Source organism: Balaenoptera ricei, chromosome 3 (genome assembly GCF_028023285.1).
Source record: "Balaenoptera ricei isolate mBalRic1 chromosome 3, mBalRic1.hap2, whole genome shotgun sequence".
Lineage (NCBI taxonomy): Eukaryota > Metazoa > Chordata > Mammalia > Artiodactyla > Balaenopteridae > Balaenoptera > Balaenoptera ricei.
In genome coordinates, this window is record NC_082641.1 from 77605557 (window position 1) to 77621001 (window position 15445).

General features: G+C 37.3%; 1 protein-coding gene across 3 annotated transcripts in view; it reads left to right on the forward strand.

Annotated features, from left to right (window-relative positions):
• Positions 1–15445, forward strand: part of ARSK (arylsulfatase family member K) — a 44161-nt gene that overhangs the window by 4125 nt on the left and 24591 nt on the right. For all 3 annotated transcript variants that reach the window (XR_009502350.1, XM_059916794.1, XM_059916795.1), the window contains exons 2-3: positions 3130–3259; positions 9445–9604. Coding sequence is in view for 2 of the 3 variants with exons in the window: in XM_059916794.1 (XP_059772777.1) it covers positions 3130–3259; positions 9445–9604 (290 nt within the window). In the remaining variant the exon portion in view is untranslated. The remainder of the gene's footprint in view (positions 1–3129; positions 3260–9444; positions 9605–15445) is intronic.

Here is a 15445-nt window from a genome sequence, read left to right on the forward strand (position 1 = left end):
ACTACCGAAGCCTGTGCACCTAGAGCCCATGCTCCGCAACAAGAGAAGCCACCACAATGAGAAGCCCACGCACCACAACGAAGAGTAGCCCCCACTCGCTGCAACTAGAGAAAGCCCAAGCTCAGCAACGAAAACCCAACGCAGCCAAAAATAAATAAATTTATTAAGAAAAATAAAAGGAGACAATAACTAGAGTCATGAGAATATGGGAGAATTGCAACCCTCATACGCTACTAGTGGGAATGTAAATGGTGCAGCCACTTTGGAAAACAGTTTAGCAATTCCTAAAATGCTAAACATGAGTTACCATATGATCCAGCAATCCACTTTGAGGTATATATCCAAGAGAAATAAAAACATATGTCCACACAAAAACTTGTACATGAATGTTAATACTGCCAAAAATTGAAAACAACCCAAATATACATCAGCTGGTAAATGGATAAATAAAATTTAGTAATATTATTCAACAATAAAAAAATAAATGCAGTACTGATAACATGCTGCAGTGTGGATGAACCTAGAAATTGTTACACTAAGAGAAAGAAGCTACTCACAAAGGGCCACATATTGTATGATTCCATTTGTCCAGAGAAAGCAAATCTACAGAGACAGAAAGTAGAGACAGGTCAGCAATTACTTAGGGTTTGGGAAAATGGGAGGATTAGCGGGTGATGGCTAAGGGATACAAGGAATACATGATGGAAATGTTCTAAAGTCGATTGTGGTGATGGTTGCACAACTCTGAATAGACTAAAAACCATTGAATTGTACAAATTAAATGGGTTTTATGATGTGTGAATTACATCTTAAACCCTTTTTTTAAAAAGAGAAAATAAGCACCTCTGCCTGGGTCTTAAAGGGCACAAGCATCCTCTCTGCCTCCCTCCTTCCACCCCTGCACCTGCACTGTTTTTAGTTTGGGTGAGGTTTCAGGAGTGGGAGGTGGGCACAGGACTGTATACCAGAGTCTAGTGAGGATCTCATTCAGTCTGGTGAACAGATCTGAAAAGAATGCTCTTAACAGTCTTGCTTGATAATACATCTAGACAGTTAAAGTTACTGTTACATTCTTTCATTAGAATGATGTTTTGAAATCTAAACTTCACTGGTTTTCCCTGGCCCAGAATGATGAGGAACTGAGAACCAAGTTATGGTTCTAGAAGGAGCAATCCAGATCACAAAATCACATGTACACAAAAAGCTCATCCATCCCAAGGGGGAAAATGCCTGGACCCATGAGAGTCCAGAATAAAAGTAAAATTCAGAAATGAAGGCAATTGGTATCACTTTTGTCACTTTTATGCAGAAAGCCAATTAGTGGGCCTCTTTTTCTTTTTTAAATGCCCACTGTTAGAGTACTGTATTTGTTTGAACTGTAGGAATGACCTTGAGAAAATTGAAATGGGCTATTATTAAATTATGGAAGTTATTCTGAAAGCCATTCTGTAAGATTTTCTCTCCCAACTAAATGTGATAGAACTATAGTTTGACCTATGACTGACTATCCATTGTGAACCACAGTACCACACTATGGAAAACTTAACTTTCTCTGTGTTTTTATCAGCTAACCATGTTAAGATTCATTACAGTTCAGAATTAATTATTATGTGGACCACCTCCCATTGATACCATGAGCAGTGGTACCAGTTTTAGTCTGTTTTTTAAAGTATTTGCTAGTGTGTAAAAACTACATGAAGTTAAAAACACCAAAACTTCTAGAAATGTTTAATATTTTCTCTAATAATATAGTAATTTTGATCTTTGTTTAGAGTATTGGTATGCTTTTGACGTTGAGAATGTGTGTAGCATAATTTAAATATTTTCTAAGAACCTAATCAAATACAAATCTTTCCACTGATGTACTTAATCCAGGTTTATTAAGCTTTGCAAAAATACACTGTTGAATTTTGAACATATTAAATTTGCCTTTTGTAAATTGAACAGCTCTGAATTAAAGACTCGTTTCATTTAATTCACTGAATATTTGTGGAGTGCCTTATATATTTTAGGCAGTAATCTTTTTTTTTTTAATTTATTTATTTTTATTTTTATTTTTGGCTGTGTTGGGTCTTCGTTTCTGTGCGAGGGCTTTCTCTAGTTGCGGCAAGCGGGGGCCACTCTTCATCGCGGTGCGCGGGCCTCTCACTGTCGCGGCCTCTCTTGTTGCGGAGCACAGGCTCCAGACGCACAGGCTCAGTAGTTGTGGCTCACGGGCCCAGTTGCCCCGCGGCATGTGGGATATTCCCAGACCAGGGCTCGAACCCGTGTCCACTGCATTGGCAGGTGGATTCTTAACCACTGCACCACCAGGGAAGCCCCTGGTTTGGTTCACTTTTAACCTGTTTATTTACAATTACATTGAAAACATACAATAGATATAACTACAGGACTGGAACATCCTTTTTTCTCTTTTTGCTCTTTATCAAGAAGAGTTCTTCAATTCCCAATTCGATTCCAAAATGCGTATCTCCAACCCAAACATCTCTTCCAATCTTCAGGCTCATTTCTCTAGCTGCTTAGTTGTTATCTCCACTTAAGTCCTGCAGGTATCTCTAACTTTACATGTCCCTTAAGTTATTTGAATGGCTGATCCTTCTCATTCTTTAGGTCTCACTTCCCAGAGAAGCCTTCCCTGTATCAAAGTAGGTCTCCCTTGTTATTCTGTATCTTAGGCTTTTCTCAAAGCATGTATCACAGTAACTTGTAATTATTCTTAGTTTATTTCCGAGTATGTTTTTTGCCTCCCCTACTAGACTATAAGCTTCATGAGGCCAGGGACTCTGTTTTTATTCACCATTTTATCTGCAGATCTTTCACAGTGCCTGGCACATACTAAATACTCAATAAACATTGGTTCACTCAGTCCATCATCCCCCAAAAAGAAACTTTCCAGGAAGTTCCTTTAATTTATTTACTATATTCAAATGGATCCAAATGTCACACCACATTGAATTCTCAATATTATGAACCAGAGAATGATAACAGTTTCTCTACCTGTTTTTATCTTTTGAGGATTCTTAGGATCATATTGAAGTCTTTTGCTACTTGTGAATTTTATGGTTAAAATTAAAGGAAATTATTTTCTTTTGTGATGTAATCAATGGTAATTAAATTTCTTTATTCCAGGATGGAAGGCTAACATTTTATCCAGGAAGTCAGGTAGTGAAACTTCCTTTTATCAACTTCATGAAAGAACATGGCACTTCCTTTCTGAATGCCTACACAAACTCTCCGATCTGCTGCCCATCGCGCGCAGGTATGAGCATGCTTTAATATTACTGGAAGTGGTCCCACACTGAAAATGTTTTCACAATTTAAAAAATTATACCCCAAAATAGGATAGTAAGTCATATTTGGCATCTAATAAAAAAATTTTAATATATGTGATGTGTGTTTTAAGGTATGTATTGGGTATTGGGGTTTTTTAAGAATAGGAATTTTATCACCTAAATTGGTATTTAGTTCAAGTATTATTGTTTCATTTCCCTTAGGATTGGTGACAAAAAATCTTTTGACTATCCAGGCAAATTAGGAAATGCTCATATTTCCTTGAAAAGTTCTATTTCCAAGGAAATTTTTTAGTAAGAGATAGGGAGTTGGGAGGAGACTTCAAAGTATACCACAAAGTAGTTAGAATTTTTCAGATATATCTGGATTTTTCTGTATTATTTCAGATTACATATTTTTTCTCTTCAGTTTCAATTCACTTGTATACCAAATCTAATTGTTCACTTTTATTATAGTAATTTAACAAATAAGCATAGTTTTAATGGCAAAATAACAGTGATATTAAGCCATGACTAACTGAAAAATCGGGGAAAATTGACATTTTTATAAATTCTATTGTCTGATAGAGTTGTTTTCTTTCTCCTCTAATTTATGATTGTTTGCTTTAGAACTCATAAATAGCACCCAACAATTTTCTTTTGTCCATAAGTTCCTGACATCATATTCTCTGTGATTTGAGTCACAAGTTCTTTCACCTACATTTTCAGCACCATCAACTATATAATCACCAATGATTAAAGGAAACCTAAACTCTATTATAAATGATATTTCAACGATGAAGGACCAGGTATATTAAAAACACGTTTGTTAATTTTTTTATTCTTTATTGAGCAAGTGGAATGAGCAATGGACCAGGGTGGGGTGATGTCTGGATTCCAATCCTCAATGGACCACGTCAAGCAAGTCCCTCAGTTTCTTTATCTACAGAACGTTGTATGTGCTGTGTCCCTCACAGGGTTGTTCCCAGCATCAAATGAGATAACGGATTTTAAAAAGTGCTCAATGAACTCTACAAAAATGTTAGGTGATGCTTTTCCTGGAAGAAGTATATTTTGGAGAGTTTGAACAAAGAGAAGGAATAATAGTGATAAAAACTAACATTTATTGCATTCTTACTATGTGCCTGGCAATATAACTGCCTTACATGCCTTAATTTATATAATTCCCCACATTTTCACAAAGTAGATATTGTTATTATCCCCATTTTGCAGATGAAAACTAAAGTACTGAAAGGTTAAATAACTTATCAAAGGTCACTCAGTAACTAGCATCATTGAGATTCAAAGCTGGGTAATGCCCCATTCCACTACTCAAAAAGAAAGCATTTTGTTAGATGAGAAAAGGATTCAACCCTGCCATGTGTGTACACAGAAAAGGGAAAAGGAAAGGGATTTCTTTCCAGTTTTACTGAGATGTAATTGACATATAACACTTTATTAGTTTAAGGTATACTCCATATTCTAGAGAAAATAAGAACATTTCCATGAGTTGAACCAGTCAGATTAGGCTTATGTGCATCCACATAACACTTCTGGCAATCTGTCCCCAGTATACAGCCATAATGCTACCTCCCAAAAAACCAACAATGAGGTAACTACCAAAGCTAAGCTCCAAACACTGGGGCCTTATTAACACTTCTGTCCCCAACAGCAACATAACTGCTGAACACATGATAAATGCCATAGTCAACCCGCAATTAGTAAGGACCTGCTATCTGCCTGATCACCAGGTTTTCAGAATCTGAAACAGACTTTTAAGGAAATAATTATAACAATTAATGAAAGCAGGTATGAAGTTCTGTTAATTTTTTATTCTTTATTGAGCAAGTGGAATGAGATAACATAAAGAAAGACTCCACACTCTATCTGCACAAAGCAGAGGAGGCCAAAGTACTGAAGGGATGCTTATACTGAATTATAAAGGCACACAGGTAGACAAGGTGATAAATCAGACAAGACACAGCAAATACACTAAGATGCGACATCTCTTCACTAAAAAATCTCATTTAGTCTCAATCAGCAATCTAGGTTAGTACACATAAGTAATCACACATTTGCTACTGACTAGCTCCTCATCTTTGCTTTCTATTTTTTCATTTACTTGTATCTTCTTCAGTTTCTGTCATCAGTGTCTTAAAGTTTTTAGTGTACAGATCTTTCATCTCCTTGGTTAAATTTATTCATTAGTATTTTATTCTTTTTTATACAATTGTAAATGGATTTTTTGGGTAATTTTTTTCTGATAGTTCATCATTAGTATATAGAAATGCAACTGATTTTTGCATATTGATTTTATATCCTGCAACTTTACTGAACGTATTGATTAGTTCTAACAGTTTTTTGGTAAAGTCTTTATGGTTTTCTATATATAATATCATGTTTCTGCAAATAGGGACAATTTTACTTATTCTTTTCTGATTTGGATGCCTTTTATTTCTTTTTCTTGCTTAACTGCTCAGGCTAGGATTTCTAGAACTGTGTTGAATAAGAGTGCTGAGAGTGGGCACCCTTGTCTCATTCCTGATCTTAGAGGAAAAACTTTTAGCTTTTTACCATTGAATATGATGTTAGCTGTGGGCTTCTATATATTCCTTCTATACCCAGTTTGTCAAGAGGTTTTTCTAAATTGGAGTATAGTTGCTTTACAATGTTGTGTTAGTTTCTGCTGTACAAGGAAGTGAATCAGCTATATGTATACATATATCCCCTCCCTCTTGGACCTCCCTCCCACTCCTCCCCCATCCCACCCATCTACATCATCACAGAGCACTGAGCTGAGCTCCCTGTGCTACACAGCAGGTTCCCACTAGGTATCTATTTTACACATGGTAGTGTATATATGTCAATCCTAATCTCTCAATTCATCCCACATGAATGAATGCTGAAATTTGTCAAAGGCTTTTTCTGCATCTATTGAGATGATCTTTTTTTTTTTATTCCTCATTTTGCTAATGTGGTATATCACATTGATTGATTTGCAGATGTTGAACCATCTTTGCCTTTCTGGAGTAAATCCCAATTGATCATGATGTATGATTCTTTCAAAGTATTGTTAAATTAGGTTTGTTAATATTCTGTTGAGAATTTTTGCATCTATGTTCATCAGAGATCTTGTCCTATAATTTCCTTTTCTTGTAGTGTCCTTGTCTTGTTTTGCTATCATGGTATTGCCTCATGAGTTTGGAAATGTTTCCTCATCTTCTCTTTTCTGGAAGAGTTTGAGAAGGATTGTTTTTCTGTTTTTGTTTTTTATTTTAAATGTACCTCATTGGCTTATTCTTTTTTTAAAAAATTTATTTATTTAATTTATTTATTTTTGGCTGTGTTGGGTCTTCATTGCTGCACATGGGCTTTCTCTAGTTGCGTCCAGCGGGGGCTACTCTTCATTGAGGTGCACAGGCTTCTCATTGTGGTGGCTTCTCTTGTTGAAGAGCACGGGCTCTAGGCACGCAGACTTCAGTAGTTGTGGCTCGTGGGCTCTAGAGCGCAGGCTCAGTAGTTGTGGCGCACAGGCTTAGTTGCTCCGCGGCATGTGGGATCTTCCCGGACCAGATCGAACCCGCATCCCCTGCATTGGCAGGTGGATTCTTAACCACTGCACCACCAGGGAAGCCCCAGAAGGATTAGTTTTAATTCTCCTTTAAATGTTTGATAGAATGCACCAGTGAAGCCATCTGGTCCTGGACATTTCTTCATTGGGAGGTTTTTGATTACTGATTCAATCTCCTTACTCATAATTGGTCTGTTCAGCTTTTCTATTTCTTCATGATTCAATCTTGGTAGGTTTTACATTTCTAGGAACGTATCCAATTCTTCCAATTTGTTGGTATAATTGTTCATGGTAGTTAGTCTCTTATGATCCTTTGTCTTTCTGTGGTATCAGTTGTAATGTCTCCTCTTTAATTCCTAATTTTATTTGAGTCCCCTTGTTTTTTTCTTGGAAAGTCTAGCTAAGGATTTGTCCATTTTATTTAAGAAAAAAACAACTCTTAGTTTTTTTGTTTGTTTGTTTGGCTGCATCTTAGTTGTGGCACGTGGTGTCTTCATTGGAGGCGTGTGGGATCTTTCATTGTGGCACGAGCTCTTTGTCGTGGCACACGGGCTTCTCTCTAGTTGTGGTGTGCAGGATTTTCTCTCTCTGGTTGTGACGTGCAGGGTCCAGGGTGCATGGGCTCTATAGTTTGCGGCATGCAGGCTCTCTCATTGAGGTGCACGAGCTCAGTAGTTGTGGCGCACGGGCTTAGTTGCCCCGCAGCATGTGGGATCTTAGTTCCCTGACCAGGGGTCAAAACCGCATCCCCTGCATCGTAAGGCGGATTCTTTACCACAAGGGAAGCCCCAACAACTCTTAGTTTTATTGATCTTTTCTATTGTCTTTTTAGTCTCTATTTATTTCCACTCTGATCTTTGTTATTTCCTTTCTTCTACTAACTTTGGGCTTAGTTTGTTCTTCTTTTCCTAGATCCTTGAGATATAAAGTTAGGTTGTTTATTTGAGCTATTTCTTTTTTATAATGTAGGCACTTAAAGTTGTGAACTTCCCTCTTAGAACTGCTTTTTCTGCATGCCATTTGTTTTGCTATGTTGTATTTCTATTTTCATTTGTCTCGATATTTTTTGACTTCTCTTTTGATTTCTTCTTTGGCCCATTGGTTGTTCAGGAGCATGTTGTTTAAACTCCATATATTTGTCAATTTTCCAGTTTTCTTCTTATAACTGATTCTAGTTTCATACCATTGTGGTCAGAAAAGATGCTTGATATGATTTCAGTCTTTTTAAATTTATGAAGACTTGTTTTGTGTCCTAACATATGAACTTCCTGGAGAATGTTCCATGTGCACTTGAGAAGAATGTACTTTCTTTTGCTTTTGGATGGAATGTACTAAAAATCTTAATTCCATCTGTTCTAACATGTAGGTTAAGTCCAGTGTTTCCTTATTGGTTTTCTGTCTGGAAGATCTATCTGCTGTTGAAGTCCCCTAGTATTATTGTATTGCTATCTGTTTTTACCTTTAGGTCTGTTAATATTTGAAAAAAAAAAGATTTATTGACTAAACAATGATAGCTGTAGAAAATGAGAGAGAAGACATAGTACACGTAAGTTTTTTGTGGCAAGCCAGTATATAGACAAGAAATAGGGAAAAGCCTTGAGGATTTTTGGGAAATGAGATCTGTACTTCATTTGACCAACTTGGAAAATTAACCAACAAATACTTACTGATTATTTTTATGACTCAAGTCAGACAAGCTTTATATTTAATTCCATTTATTTACCTTAAACAACTTAATCTGTAAGCCAGGGGTCCGCAACCCCCAGGCCACGGACCGGTACTGGTCCGTGGCCTGTTAGGAATTGGGCTGCACAGCAGGTGAGTGGCGGACGAGCAAGCGAAGCTTCATCTGTATTTACAGCCACTCCCCATCGCTCGCATTACCACCTGAGCTCCGCCTCCTGTCAGATCAGTGGCAGCATTAGATTCTCATAGGAGCACAAACCCTACTATAAACTGCGAATGAGAGGGATCTATGTTGCGTGCTCCTTATGAGAATCCAATGCCTGATGATCTGAGGTGGAGCTGAGGTGGTGATGCTAGTGCTGGGGAGCGGCTGCAAATGCAGATTATCATTAGCAGGGAGGTTTGACTGCACAGAGACCATAATAAATCAATTGCTTGAAGACATATCAAAACCCTATCAGTGAATGGCAAGTGAAAACAAGCTCAGGGTTCCCACTGATTCTGCATTATGGTGAGTTGTATAATTATTTCATTATATATTACAATGTAATAATAATAGAAATAAAGTGCACAATAAATGTAATGCATTTGAATCATTCCGAAACCATCCCCCCTCCCCAGTCTGCGGAAAAACTGTCTTCCACGAAACTGGTCCCTGGTGCCAAAAAGGTTGGGGACCACTGCTGCAAGCCTTAGAGACTCACCTGTAAAATGGAAATAGTAATTCATTTCAGTTTTCCCCTTGATAAAACGAGGTAACAATCAAAAATGTTAGGTAAAACACTTAATGCAGATATATCTTGTTGCAGAGCACAAGCTCTAAACTAGTAGTCAGTCTCTTTTCTCTTGGTATAATTGTCTTAATCATTAAAACGAATTGTTAAGCTTTATTTACACTGATCCCATTTTTTCCCCCAGCAATGTGGAGTGGCCTCTTCACTCACTTAACAGAATCTTGGAATAACTTCAAGGGCTTAGATCCAAATTATACAACATGGATGGATGTCATGGAGAAGCATGGCTACCGAACACAAAAATTTGGAAAACTGGACTATACTTCAGGACATCACTCCATCAGGTAAAAAATAAAATAAAAATGATTCTAACAGGCAGCCCACTGCTATAATACATACATGTACCCTTTTTGACTTCTTTTATTTCTCCACAAAGGTGAATGTAAATCTCTTAATCCCTAGATTGTGTTAATTTGGCTAAATCTTTAGCTTTCTTTAATCTTCTTAAAATATTGAAATTATATGCTAGTAATTTTATTTTTCTTAAACATTAAAGGTCTATAAAATTGTTTAGTCCATGATTTATTTTGATTTAGTTATACAATGGCTACTTTATTACTCACTTTACAATTTGTTCTGAAGACCATAATCTTCTTGCTACTTGCTTTTTTCAGTTCTCCCCAAATTTATTCTATTGTAACTTTTTTTTCTTTCATTTTACTCAGTTCTCAAAAATTAGGCAACTAAGCATAGGGGATAAGAGTAGAGATCTAGAATCAGATTGCCTACTTTTGAATCCTAGTTTCTCTGTTTACTACTAACTTGAAGTATAATCTTGGGAATATTATCTAAGCTAACTGAAGTTTAATTTCTTTGTTGTGAGCATTAAATGAAATAATATGTGCTCATTTCACAAAGTTTCACCAGTTTCTCTTTAAAATCCTTCTACTTTTTTGGAAAGTAAGGCTAATCCAAAGTAAATACAACTATTCATATTATCCTATTTGAAATTGTTTTCTTTCTTTGTTTTCTCAGTCAGTCCAATAATAAAAAGAATCTAAGGTTGAATGCCTTGTATTCCATATCACTATCACTCTCTGTGTGAGATGGTTAAAATATGATCTGAGTTTTATTCCTCAGTGGGATAATAATTCTTGGAGGGCACAGACCCTGTTTCTCTTTCTCACTACTTTATTCCCACTTCCAACGTAGTGCCTGTACATTGTAGGTACACAATTAAATATTTGTTTAATGAATGAATGAATGGAATAAAAAGTTATAACTTATTATTTGATAAACATTGATATTCTATCTCACCTGGGTTAAAAGGAAAAGAGCCACTTAAACATTGATATTTGAGAAATCAAAGATGGTTTTCAGTATAATAATTGCTGTAGCATATTTTCACTTTACTTACTGTCTCACCTGAGCTTAGGAAGCTTAAATAAGCTATCAAGACTATTTGTATTAGTGCTATATGTACCCACATAGTCATTTGACTGACAGATAGGTCAAGGCTGCTGTTAATAGCATGTCTGCAAAGGTTATATGAATTACAGCACGTTATCTTTCAGATTTTTCTGTGCAAGTTTAAAGATGGGTCTCAGAAAAAAAAAAGGTCTCTCAATATCAAATAGATGCATTCAATGTTTTTGATAGACTGACTCTCAAAACACGTTTTTATAACTTTGAGCTACCTTTACCACTGAAATTAGCCATTTTTGAACCTGTTTATATTTTCAGCCAGAATTACAAGTCCCTTTAGTTTACTACTACAATTCTCCATCTGTATTTTTTTCAACATCAAGTGATGCTTTCTTCTTTTACCAGTTTAAGGACACTAGTCCAGCTGTGTGTCCCTTTCCATATATACTATACTACACCAGACTGGGAACTTTAAGGGCTACATGCTTGTTTCTTCCAGACAACTGTTAAACAAGTGCTGGTGGTACTACTCATTAAGATGCCACTTACCGGCTTCCCTGGTGGCGCAGTGGTTAAGAATCCGCCTGCCAATGCAGGGGACATGGGTTCAAGCCCTCATCCAGGAAGATCCCACATGCTGTGGAGCAACTAAGCCCATGAGCCACAACTACTGAGCCTGTGCTCTAGAGCCCACGAGCCACAACTATTGAGCCCACGTGCCACATCTACTGAAGCCCGCACGCTTTAGAGCCTGTGCTCCACAACAAGAGAAGCCACCGCAATAAGCCTGCGCACCACAACGAAGAGTAGCCCCCACTCGCTGCAACTAGAGAAAGCCCGCGCACAGCAACGAAGACCCAACACAGCCAAAAATAATAAATAAATAAAAATAAATTTATTTTTTTTAAAAATGCCACTTACTAACAACTATAAGACCAGGGCAAGTTATTTATCTACTCAGGATCCCAGTTTCATCAAATGAGCTTACTCTAGATGACTCTAAAGATTCTTCCTTTCTGCAGTTCTCTGACTTCAGTGGAGTACAGTTATGTGGTTTATAAAGTCCTGATATTCATCTACCCCCTCACATTATAGGTATTGTGCTCATAATAGGTCTGATTAGGTTCAAATTTGCTGTATCTTCTTAGCAATTGAAAGGAAACGTGTACTTAATCCATATGGTGTTTTGATCATTTTCCCTATGGGGTAAAACTTTTGTCATCATATCTCCAATATCTCAAGCAGTGGTTCTCTATCAAGGGCAATTTTGACCCCCACAAGACTTTTGACAGTGTCTGGAGACATTTTTGGTTGACACCACAGGGGGAATACTGCTGCCATCTAGACGGTAGAGGCCAGGGTTGCTGCTAAACAATCCACAATGCACAGGACAGCACCCCCTTCCCCAAACAAAGAATTATCAAGCTGAAAATGTCAGTAATGCAGAGGTTGAGACACCATGATCTCAAGCTGAAAACTTTATACTCATCAGCATGGTCCTAGGACTGTCACACTGAAAGTCATTGCCGACATTTTGAATCTTAAGTTTACTCTCCCATATTCTAAGGGATCAGATCCACTTAACACTAGTATGTCAATGTTTTTAGAATCAACAAAATCAAAGAAAATGTTAATTTGGAAGTGTGTAGAATTAGGAGGTAATTGATTTTTTATAGACATTTTAAAAACTAGATTTCTAAGGTCAGGACATTAAAGAAGATAAATATTAAGTAACATTCCTTAAAATACTAAGACCAAGATGATCCTTACTAAAGTTACAAAGGTAAAATCATATGTATGGAACACCCATTCAGAAAATACTTATTGAGCCACCTACAGTGTACCAAACACTATTTTTAGATGATGGGAATACAGTAGTGATCAAAACACAAAAATCTCTAGCCTCATGGAACTTACATTCTAATGACCTCAGGAGCGAATTTTAGCAAGCTGCTGTCTTATCTTTCCTAGATAAAAGTTTAAAACCTAAAATCAAATCCCCTGTCATTTCATCTTACTACTATTATAGTCATAAATGTTCTCAATTCGTGTAGCTTAATGTTTTTCTGAAGCCCCGTCACAACAGGCAATATTTAATTCTCTGAAAGAAATGAAAAATAAAAGCCTGCTTCCAAAATGAGAGAATTGCTGTGGCAAACTCTTAAGCTTGAGCTTCTTGGCAAGCAGCAAAGGGCAGCAAGTCATGGGCTGCTCTTACCACTCTTCTTGTCCCCTTGGCCTCCAGACCAGAAGCACAGGCTTCCTAACTAGAACCAAAGTGACCAAGAGGGCGCAACAGAGCTAGAACAGCAACCGTGGGGTCCCTTCCAGTTCTGCAGCCTAATGAATAAGTCTGTGTTTATCTCATCCATATCTACTATTATTTTATAATCTAAGACCATGCGTGCCTTTGGATCAGTTTTCTCCGTACTAAGGAGGAGTTTATTTTATTCTTTTCCTTGTAATGGAGAAAGACATCCATTCCTTTGGTCATTTTAGAAGCTTTTTTAGAACCCCACACATACATACCTTATTATTTTTAATGAAATTCAGTATCTAAAACAGCTTGCATTATTCTGAGTACATTCTCAGAATGACTTCTGAGAGTGAAAAAGCCTGCTGTTGTTTTTGTTTTATTTTTATTATTCCAGAACCCTTGTTTCTGATGATTAGCAAATTCTTGGCTGAAGCAGCCACTGGGGCTATCTTCAGAATGCTGTCTACCATAACTCCTACATCAATTTCTTGAAACGCCAGTGATAGCTCTGAGTCTACAATCTCATTACAATTCTTGGATTTTTTTTCCATTCAGTTACTAAAGTTTAAGGTACTATGTTTAGCTGCCCATAATGAAGTGTATCTCCTCCTCTTGCCAGTGCTAGCCATTCGTGGAAGTTTATTCAAATATACTTTGAGAAGAGCCTAAAGATATCTAATAATGTGGAGATTTCACTTTTTAATTTAATTTAACATTAGCATTAGCCAGATGTGACCTAGCTAAAGTGACTTATGGTTCAAAAGAGGAGGTTTAAAAAAAAGTCTAGGGCTTCCCTGGTGGCGCAGTGGTTGAGAATCTGCCTGCCAATGCAGGGCACACGGGTTCGAGCCCTGGTCTGGGAGGATCCCACATGCCGCGGAGCAACTGGGCCCGTGAGCCACAATTGCTGAGCCTGCGCGTCTGGAGCCTGTGCTCCGCAACAAGAGTGGCCGCGACAGTGAGAGGCCCGCGCACCGCGAAGAAGAGTGGCCCCCGCTCGCCACAACTAGAGAAAGCCCTCGCACAGAAACGAAGACCCAACACAGCCAAAAATAAAAAAAAAAAAAGTCTAGAAAAATTACAGTATAGGGAAAAATATAGTGAGTTCTGTTTAAAGGAGGAAGCAAACACATCCAGATTTTTTTTTCAAGGGGTGGGAGAAAAGGCTGTAAAGTACTATATTTTATCTATTCTAAGGTGCACATTTTTTTTTCACAATTTAACATCTCTGTAATTGTAATGCCTCTTAAAATTGACAATCACAAAATTCTGTTATAGTCTTCTTGGCAATATTTTTTCTTAATAGTGTATATTTTTCAAAAAAGTACATTTTACATTAATAGCATTTTAGATTTGATAAACTCTTTACTTGCAAAAACAATCTTCAAACTGAAATTCCTGTAATGTATGTTTTAGTCTGAGATCATTTATAGCCTCATTTGACTAAAATGTTTTTTCCTCAGAATTCTCATTGTTATACCCAGTACTTTCTTTTTTGTATACGAAAGCTCCTGTTAGAATCCAGTCTTTTCAAGCTCTGAAAGTATGCCTTTGTAAGTCCAAATCCTTCCCCTGACACCTCTTACAGACTCTTAAAAGTACCTTTTGCACTAGAGAAAATGTCGATCCTATTTTGTGATAGTGTTGTGAAGTTACCTGTAGGTATCAAGCATCAGAAGAAGTGGAGGATTATGACAGCAAAACTGTCTCAGAATATCTACACAAAGTTGCTGGATCCCCCAAAGTTTAGCACCTATTTCTATTTTTAGCTTGACTGTTGTTTCTATGAATTGGGTTTTTTTTTTAGCAGTTTTGGATATATTTTTTGGTAGATGCAAAGATAAAGATACTGATCCACATAAAAGCATAAAACTATGAACTTTTTTGCCTTTTTTGAATGATAGTTTTGTGCCGACACTTTACCATACCTTTAACCAAAATGACAAGATTTCTAAGGTAGTATTAGTGTTAGAAACTACCCACTAAGATCCTGGGTTACCGGGTTACACTCTACTGAGTGCTGAGCAAGAAATGAAAAACACAAAAACAAAAACACCTTAGATAACTCATAGAGTCAACAAGGCTGGAGACCTACATTCAGAAAACAGGAATGGAGTAAGGCTCCAGGTCTGAGAGCACACTAAAGTTATGCTATAGAAACAGGCTGGCCAGGACACTGCTGCTGGTGGCACTGCGGCCTCATTCATCTCCAGATGATCCTATGTCTTTGTGTCATTCCCTCAAGATTCAGAATCCCAGGACCTAAGTATCAAATGGGCAAGCCTAGGTCAGTAGCCTACTCCCCAGCTGCCTGAGGTCATAGGGAGAGGGCTTAACACTCATGCTTCAGCTTCTGTAGTGGGCGATGGCATTTCCCCTCTCATTAAAACCCACACAAAGCATTGCAGCACTATTTACAATAGCCAGGACATGGAACCAACCTAAATGTCCATCGACAGATGAATGGATAAGGAAAATCTGGCACATATATACAATGGAATAT